The following is a 10,362-nucleotide window of genomic DNA, read 5'->3' as shown; positions in this document are numbered from 1 at the left end:
TACTTACAATTATTCAATAAAACTGCCTTTTCGGCTTTGACAATATGGAAAATACTAGTGATGAATTGAGCAAATGTTTATCATATAGCTAACAAAATATTGAGCACATTAAGACATTTATCACTGGATCATGTGCTGACTGTGGCCAGTGTGGGGTGGATTAGCATTCGCTTTTCTGCGTTGGACAACAATTAAATGTATTTCACATCTGAAGTGATATTCATCAGACCATGTTCCATACAAGCGTACACACTAATTATCAAAAAGATTTTAGCCCCCAAAATACCAGAACCAGTTTAATAATTTTTCTTAAATCTATGTTTACATGGTTCATTTAGTCTGACAAATGTATAGCCCAACTTGAACACGTTTTGATTCTTTTGGATGCGATACCTAAACTTCGTCAAAACTGAACTTTAGCGCAACTTATCAAAATCATGAGTTTAAATCCAAAAACATTAGAAAATTTAGATATATTTCTCAATCTGTGTCTATGGATACTCATGAAAAAATGATTTGTTTAAGATTCAGTCATATCGGATGCAATTAAATTAACGTCAACTTTGATGTTATCGTTGCCACTGACAAGGCAGAAAGAAAACAACAACTTAGTTTCGCGTTATTAATAATCGTTGAACACAGGACAAAATGAGCTATATGAACGTTTCCTTACAGAAAGTAACTGTAGGGGAGATATGAACTATAATATATTTTTGGAAGTGCCTTCTTGTAGGTCTCCGTCGGACGGAAATGAACTGTACAAATGTCTCCGGGCAGAAGGCCTCTGTTTGGCTAAAATGAGCTCCACAACTGAGAAGAAAACCTCCTTGGGTTGAAAATACGTTATAGAAATACCTTCTGATAAGCTGTGGAACTATAGCCCCAAATAAGGCTTCTGGTAACGAAACTAAGCTGTACAAAAGTCTTCTTGTATAAGGATCGGACAAAAGGAGCTCTTGAAAACTCCATTGCAGAAGGCTTTTTATGGGACAAAAAGATTATATGATTGGTAAAGCACGAGTTGAAATAGTTTCTTGCATAGCAAAAGATCTCTGTCGTAGGAAAAGGAGCGAGGAAAATTTCTGATCAAAAATGGTTTCTGTATTGCGAAAGTGAACCGTACAAAAGTCATCTTCGAGAACACCTTTGTTTGGGCAAACCGAGTTGTATGAATTCCTCCTCTCAAAAGGCCTCTGTTGGGCAAAATGAGCTGTCGGAATACCCCCTTTCAGTAGGCCTCTGTTGGGCAAAATGAGCTGTTGGAATACCTACTTTAGTAGGCCTTTGTTGGACAAAATGAGTTATACAATTGCTTCCATGCAGAAGGGATATATTGGTCGAAATGAGCAAGTTGAATGTCTCCATTCAGAAGGCCTTTAAGGCCTCTGTTTGACAAAATGAGCTATACAAATACCCCTTTTGGGCAAACCAAGCTGTTTGAGTACCTTCTTGCAGAAGGCTTCACATCTGTTTGGCAAAACAAGCTTTTCGAATACCTTTTGGCAGAAGGCCCCTGTTTGGCAAACCAAGCTGTTTGAATACCTTCTTGCAGAAGGCCTCTGGCAGAAGGTTTCGCATCTGTTGGGCAAAACAAGCTGTTTGAATACCTTTTGGCAGAAGTCTCTGAGTACCTAAATGTATACCCAGAGAGCCTATATTTGGCTAAATGAATGTCTCCTTGTAAGAGGCCTCTTTAAGACAAAAAAGGGCAGTATAAACTTTTTGCAATAGAGCTATGACAATGTTAAAAAACCAACAGCAGAACTGAGTTTAAGTGAAACCTTAAAAAGAGGAGATGAAACAGATCTTTCAACAACAGAAACATTGTCAAACATCTAACAGTAAAGCTGAGACAACATCAAAATATCTACTGCAAATTTTAGACAAATTCAAACTTTCCGCAGCAGAGTTGAGACCAAGTAACATCTATAGCAGAGCTGAAAAATTCATAAAGGCAAACCTCAAGCAGCTGAGCTCTAACCAAGTGAAGATTATGTGAAGATAGAGCTGTTTGCTATATGAGAAATTTCATCACTTCTACCAAGTAAAATGTAAGTACAATGTTCAATGAACAAGGGTCCAAAGGTCCAGACTAGTTCACCTGTTGTCTGATTATCCTGGTGTATATATTAACTTGTTTTTGACTCATTTATTTAAGCAAAGTTAATTACTCTTCATCCTAGCATGCTTTGTGCTGAATATCAGGTCTCTCATTGTCGTAGTAACTGAGAAAAAGTCAATAAAAGATATAAAATTCTTTGACCAAAGAACCTTGAATGAAGATAAATGTAATTCACTCAAACAAACTTGGCAGTTCTTTATACTATACTCCAGGCCCAATATCAGGTCTATGTCTATCCTGTCACAGTTCATCTTTGTTATGATAATGGTAAACCATGTCTATCCTGTCACAGTTCATCTTTGTTATGATAATGGTAAACCATGTCTATCCTGTCACAGTTCATCTTTGTTATGATAATGGTAAACCATGTCTATCCTGTCACAGTTCATCTTTGTTATGATAATGGTAAACCATGTCTATCCTGTCACAGTTCATCTTTGTTATGATAATGGTAAACCATGTCTATCCTGTCACAGTTCATCTTTGTTATAATAATGGTAAACCATGTCTATCCTGTCACAGTTCATCTTTGTTATGATAATGGTAAACCATGTCTATCCTGTCACAGTTCATCTTTGTTATGATAATGGTAAACCATGTCTATCCTGTCACAGTTCATCTTTGTTATGATAATGGTAAACCATGTCTATCCTGTCACAGTTCATCTTTGTTATGATAATGGTAAACCATGTCTATCCTGTCACAGTTCATCTTTGTTATGATAATGGTAAACCATGTCTATCCTGTCACAGTTCATCTTTGTTATGATAATGGTAAACCATGTCTATCCTGTCACAGTTCATCTTTGTTATAATAATGGTAAACCATGTCTATCCTGTCACAGTTCATCTTTGTTATGATAATGGTAAACCATGTCTATCCTGTCACAGTTCATCTTTGTTATGATAATGGTAAACCATGTCTATCCTGTCACAGTTCATCTTTGTTATGATAATGGTAAACCATGTCTATCCTGTCACAGTTCATCTTTGTTATGATAATGGTAGAATTGCCAGATTACCAGGCAGTAAATGTAGCCACACCTCATACCCATAAAGGCATGTATACCTTTTCAAATTGTCAGAGAAAATGCCGTAGCATACCCATTACCAAATACAAAGTCAGGTGCAGTTTGATTGACAGCTGACGATCCCTCAATTTGTCTTACTTACAGTTCTAGTTCTGATTGGGTGTATATTTACTACTGTCTATATGAGAAATGTCCATCTCTTAACACCTGTTTCAGTTGTTTATTTTTCCATTGAGATTTTAGATTAATATAACCTTTTCCACTCCTTGAGTGTGATATAGGGAAATCTCAGCCCTTGGGTAAGATACTGAAGCTGTCAAACACAAGATTTGCCGATTGACAGCATAATTAACTTACTCCAAGGGTTGAAATAGATCTTATCTCACTTTCAAGAGGGTGAATGATTATTTCCTCTTAACATGTTTGCTTTTGAATGTACTTCCTGTCAACATTGTTTAATTGCACAACAATGTTGACGTGATGCATTGGAATGCTATTGTCATGACGGAAGTGTGCGTAGCTCTCTCCAGGTTGTTGAAGCTGTAGAATGGTTACCAGTATATATTAATAATAACTTATATTTAATAAGCATATAAATGTAAGCATTGATAAAAATGGAAGTGCAGCTGTGGCTGTCAGGTGGTTAAAATCTCCCTTCATATTACTACAAGACTTCCATCATATTACTACAAGACTCCCATCATATTACTACAAGACTCCCATCATATTACTACAAGACTCCCATCATATTACTACAAGACTCCCATCATATAACTACAAGAGTTCCATCATATAACTACAAGACTCCCATCATATAACTACAGGCTCTCATCATATAACTTCAAGACTCCACTCATATTACAAAAAGACTTCCATCATATTACTACAAGCCTCCCATCATATAACTACCAGACTTCCATCATATTACTACAAGACTCCCATCATATTACTACAAGACTCCCATCATATTACTACAAGACTCCCATCATATTACTACAAGACCTCCATCATATTACTACAAGACTCCCATCATATAACTACAAGACTCCCATCATATTACTACAAGACTCCCATCATATTACTACAAGACTCCATCATATTACTACAATACTTCCATCATATTACTACAAGACCTCCATCATATTACTACAAGACTCCCATCATATTACTACAAGACTCCCATCATATTACTACAAGATCCCATCATATTACTACAAGACTCCCATCCATCATATATACTACAAGACCTCCATCATATTACTACAAGACTCCCATCATATTACTACAAGACTATTCCATCATCATTACTACAATACTTCCATCATATTACTACAAGACCTCCATCATATTACTACAAGACTCCCATCATATTACTACAAGACTCCCATCATATTACTACAAGATTCCCATCATATTACTACAAGACTCCCATCATATACTACAAGACCTCCATCATATTACTACAAGACTCCCATCATCATATTACTACAAGATTCCCATCATATTACTACAAGACTCCCATCATACTACTACAAGACCTCCATCATATTACTACAAGACTCCCATCATATTACTACAAGACTCCCATCATATTACTACAAGACTCACCATCATAATACTCATATTACTACAAGACTCCCATCATATTACTACAAGACTCCCATCATATTACTACAAGACCTCCATCATATTACTACAAGACTCCCATCATATTACTACAAGACCTCCATCATATTACTACAAGACTCCCATCATATTACTACAAGACTCCCATCATACTACTACAAGACTTCCATCATATTACTACAAGACCTCCATCATACTACTACAAGACTCCCATCATATTACTACAAGAGTTCCATCATATAACTAAAAGACTCCCATCATATTACTACAAGACTCCCATCATACTACTACAAGACTTCCATCATATAACTACAAGACCTCCATCATATTACTACAAGACTCCCATCATATTACTACAAGAGTTCCATCATATAACTACAAGACTCCCATCATATTACTACAAGAGTTCCATCATATAACTACAAGACCTCCATCATATACATATACTATACTACAAGACTCCCATCATATTACTACAAGACTTCCATCATATAACTACAAGAGTTCCATCATATAACTACAAGACTCCCATCATATTACTACAAGAGTTCCATCATATAACTACAAGACCTCCATCATATTACTACAAGACTCCCATCATATAACTACAAGACCTCCATCATATTACTACAAGACTCCCATCATATTACTACAAGAGTTCCATCATATAACTACAAGACCTCCATCATATTACTACAAGACTTCCATCATATTACTACAAGAGTTCCATCATATAACTACAAGACCTCCATCATACTACTACAAGACTCCCATCATATTACTACAAGAGTTCCATCATATAACTACAAGACTCCCATCATATTACTACAAGAGTTCCATCATATAACTACAAGACCTCCATCATATTACTACAAGACTTCCATCATATTACTACAAGACTTCCATCATATTACTACAAGACCCCCATCATATTACTACAAGACTTCCATCATATTACTACAAGACCTCCATCATATTACTACAAGAGTTCCATCATATTACTACAAGACTCCCATCATATTACTACAAGACCCCCATCATATTACTACAAGACTTCCATCATATTACTACAAGACCTCCATCATATTACTACAAGACTTCCATCATATTACTACAAGACCTCCATCATATTACTACAAGACTTCCATCATATTACTACAAGACCTCCATCATATTACTACAAGACTTCCATCATATTACTACAAGACTCCCATCATATTACTACAAGACTTCCATCATATTACTACAAGACTCCCATCATATTACTACAAGACTCCCATCATATTACTACAAGACTCCCATCATATTACTACAAGACTCCCATCATATAACTAAAAGACTCCCATCATATAACTACAAGACTCCCATCATACTACTACAAGACTTCCATCTTATTACTACAAGACTTCCATCATATTACTACAAGACTTCCATCATATTACTACAAGACTCTCATCATATTACTACAAGACTCCCATCATATTACTACAAGACTCCCATCATATTACTACAAGACTTCCATCATATTACTACAAGACCTCCATCATATTACTACAAGACTTCCATCATATTACTACAAGACTTCCATCTTATTACTACAAGACTTCCATCATATTACTACAAGACTTCCATCATATTACTACAAGACTCTCATCATATTACTACAAGGCTTCCACCATATTACTACAAGACTCCCATCATATTACTACAAGACTTCCATCATATTACTACAAGACTTCCATCATATTACTACAAGACTTCCATCATATTACTACAAGACTTCCCATCATACAAGACTACCATCATATTACTACAAGACTTCCATCATATTACTACAAGACTCCCATCATATTACTACAAGACTTCCATCATATTACTACAAGACTCCCATCATATTACTACAAGACTCCCATCATATTACTACAAGACTCCCATCATATTACTACAAGGCTTCCATCATATTACTACAAGCCTCCCATCATATAACTACAAGACTTCCATCATATTACTACAAGACTCCCATCATATTACTACAAGACTCCCATCATATCATATACTACAAGACTTCCATCATATTACTACAAGACTCCCATCATATTACTACAAGACTCCCATCATATTACTACAAGATTCCCATCATATTACTACAAGACTCCCATCATACTACTACAAGACCTCCATCATATTACTACAAGACTCCCATCATATTACTACAAGACTTCCATCATATTACTACAAGACTTCCAACTCTCGGTTTTGAAGTTTGCAATCCAATGTGGAGCAGTTACCAGATAGTGAGTGCAGGTTGATGGTTTTTCCATGGGTACTTTGGATTTTGTCCACCTCCCGAATCTGACACATCCTTCAATGACACTGGATGTTAATAGGACGTTAAACGACAGAAACCGAACCAAAAAAAGAAGACAAAGCCAGATTTAGTGTTATAGGTTTATTATAGATCTCTACCCCAGTACTATCTGTAGTCCCCGTGTAACGGTGTCATGTATTATAAAAGACAGGTTTGCCTATCATTCTCATGTGTCTAGATGTCCAAACTATCTATAAAATATCTATATACATAATTTACACACAATTTTTCACATGTACAGTCAAACCAATTTTTCACATGTACAGTCAAACCTGTATTACATATACACTTGTGATGTTCTTATGATTCCATAACATATACACTTGTGATGTTCTTATGATTCCATAACATGTACACCTTTAATGTTGTAAAGTTTTGAATCTCCTTTTATGCATTTCATAATTTTAACATTACACAAATCATGTTGCAGAAAAAAATATACTGTTAATACAGCACAAATCTATACTCTGTACACCATTAATGTCAACTTAAAGACAAAATGGCTGCTGAATACAATAGAAGACTACAATTCAGACCCAATCATAGTGTCAGAAGGCCATTCTAGATAGGTGGTCATTTATCTAAGGTTCATTCCACAGAATTATGTAGACTGTATACATAACGGAGGTGGCCGCCTATTACAGGTGACCCCCTCACACAAGTTTCACTGTATTTTCATATCACATACTGTCATAGTCCTACTTGTAAAGCACACATTCCATCATATTATTCTTGTAAAATCTCAAAGTTTTGATCTAATCCCCTACATTGTGCTTATAACACTCATCAATGCTATACTTTGTGAAATATATTATAAATAACATAATGTAGTAATGAAAAGTTTTCATCGTTGATAAAGAGAGTTAATTATACTTTAAATTGTAGCATTTAGCTGGCAGGCCTTTGGCCAATCCACTAACCTATTATGAGCAGACTTTGTATAAGGTCATATGCTTCTTATTTTCTTCCTAATTACATAATCAAACATATAAGAATTGTGTTATTGAAAATACATTTTATACTTTTATTAACCATGTAACTATGTAAACATGCTTTTGTTTTAATTGTCTCTACAGATAATGGAGTAAAATTTTAACATTATGTTAAATGCATGTTTCTACAAAAGAAAAAGACAATTTCGCAACGACCTATACCTATGTAAAATAAAAAATAAAAGATTTTTGCATATGAATTACTTATTTTTTCTTCTGAACGCTACATTCAGATAACAGTGTTATATTCCAATAACAGCGTTATATTCAGATAACTGTAGGATCATTTTAGCCCACTGTCTTAAAGAGTTGCTTCCCTTACCACATGGAAGGACAATAGAAAGTTTGATGATGATTTGATCAGACAGACATTTATAACAATGCCCCTTGTACTCACCAATTACTCACACAGAAAATGTGAAAATAAAATATCTTCATTTCATTTTTTAACAAAACATCAGGTAACAATTAGGATCATAAACCTGCTACATATTGTACAAATGTAAATAGAAACAATAGAAAATTAGGGAATAACACAGGGAATTGGCACATCAATATGTTTGTAAAATTTTAATTTGTATCGTTGTATGCCAAGTCTCTGTGCTATTTACATCCTCTATATTCCAGGGGTTACTATCATCGTCTTTATATCAAACCCTTGACAATGTCATGGAAAAGTTGAAGGCATTTAAGGAGAAAAAAACCCCTGACCAATCAAAGGCCAGCAGAGGCAGAAAAACAAAGAGCAAAGGCAAATTTCTTATTCATAAGGTCTACCATTATTTGATTCTTTTGATGTACATGGAAGGACCAAACTTCAAGTCTCATCTGTTTTTGTTCAATTTTGCCATGGTTTAATATGGATATAATGAGTGTGATAGTAACCCCTGGAGTATCGAGAGTGGAAAACAACACATTGGTATGTTTGTAACAATTTAATTTGTATGTCTGTTGTGCCATGTACCTGTGTTACAGTCTGTCAGTACATAAATACAATACCTCACTCTGTACATTATACATTTACAGTTGCACATCCCCAATGTTGTAATAAATACATAATTATTATACCCAGTATCCGGTCTTATAGTGCTGAACTTTGACCTTGCACATATACATTACATTATTATGTACGTTGTTTTCAATACAATAATCCATATGTTTACATATATCACATATCATAAATCAGCAGATGAAAGACTAGAAAAGACTTTATATATTACATAATCTTTCCACAACAAAGAAAAGACTTTATACATAGGTATTAGATAATGTTTCCATAACAACCTTCGTCATAGCTATCACCCACAACCAGTATGTGACCTCTGAACTCTGACCTCTATATAACAGGTCTGAAAACACAATGGCAGTGATGGATATTATCAATATTATTCTGATATGGAACAAGGAGCTTATTTAGTGAACACTTATTAAATACAATCACTTTATAATACCACAAAACTTAACTAGTAGTGTTATTTGACCTTGAACATAACAAAAGGTCACAAGAGTTATTTGACCTTGAACAGAACAAAAGGTCACAAGATCAAACGAGATAGAGAGAAAACATTATATAGTATCCTTTGGTGGTCACTTGCAGTTAAGATTTGTTCTGGAGAATGTCCATGTCGTTTTAAGTCCTTATGTATGAAGATGATTCCCTGTTCCATTGAATTACAGAGTAGGTGACCTTGAATCCTTACCCAAGGACGTATCAGTATTAATATCCTATGACCTGTCATAATGGCAATCCGAGATGAAACCTTGACAGATATGATAGTGTAACATTTCAGCCCTCTCCTATGTTGTGCCGTTGAGGGCGGTTGACATTGGTGGGACCAAGAGGGCGCGGTATTGGTGGAGGGCGTCCTTGAGGGCGCGACAGACATTTGGAGAGGAGGAGGTGGTACAGTCAACCAGGTAAGGGTAGAGCTGTATAACCTGCTTCCATACACTCAGCTCCACTGTAACAACCAATGGTAAATAGTAAGGGTTAAGGTCTAACAAAGGAATATGGGACGACAAAGCAAGTCCAACTGTGTAGACGAAATAGCTTGTCAAATTCGAAGTATTTTATCAAGACAAAATGAAACAAACATTGTTACATGATACAGAATTAATAATAGAAAATAAAAGAAGACAAAAGAAACAAATTTAATAAAGTTGAAAGCAATAAACACTATTGAAGAAAGATTGAAGGCCAAAGGAGGAATCTAGCCGGCTAAAG

At 35.2% G+C, this 10,362-nt stretch overlaps 1 protein-coding gene across 3 annotated transcripts in view; it reads right to left on the bottom strand.

The window, feature by feature from the left end:
- Positions 1-9,058: 9,058 nt before the first annotated feature.
- LOC138336414 (protein MON2 homolog) overlaps positions 9,059-10,362 on the bottom strand; it is a 576,914-nt gene continuing 575,610 nt past the window's right edge. For all 3 annotated transcript variants that reach the window (XM_069285900.1, XM_069285901.1, XM_069285902.1), the window contains one exon: positions 9,059-10,099. In XM_069285900.1, coding sequence (XP_069142001.1) covers positions 9,936-10,099 — 164 coding nt within the window. In that variant the 3' untranslated portion in view covers positions 9,059-9,935. The remainder of the gene's footprint in view (positions 10,100-10,362) is intronic.

Source organism: Argopecten irradians, chromosome 12 (genome assembly GCF_041381155.1).
Source record: "Argopecten irradians isolate NY chromosome 12, Ai_NY, whole genome shotgun sequence".
NCBI classification, from domain to species: Eukaryota; Metazoa; Mollusca; class Bivalvia; order Pectinida; family Pectinidae; genus Argopecten; species Argopecten irradians.
The sequence above is the reverse complement of the archived record's forward strand: the minus strand, read 5'-3'. Positions and strand labels throughout refer to the sequence as shown.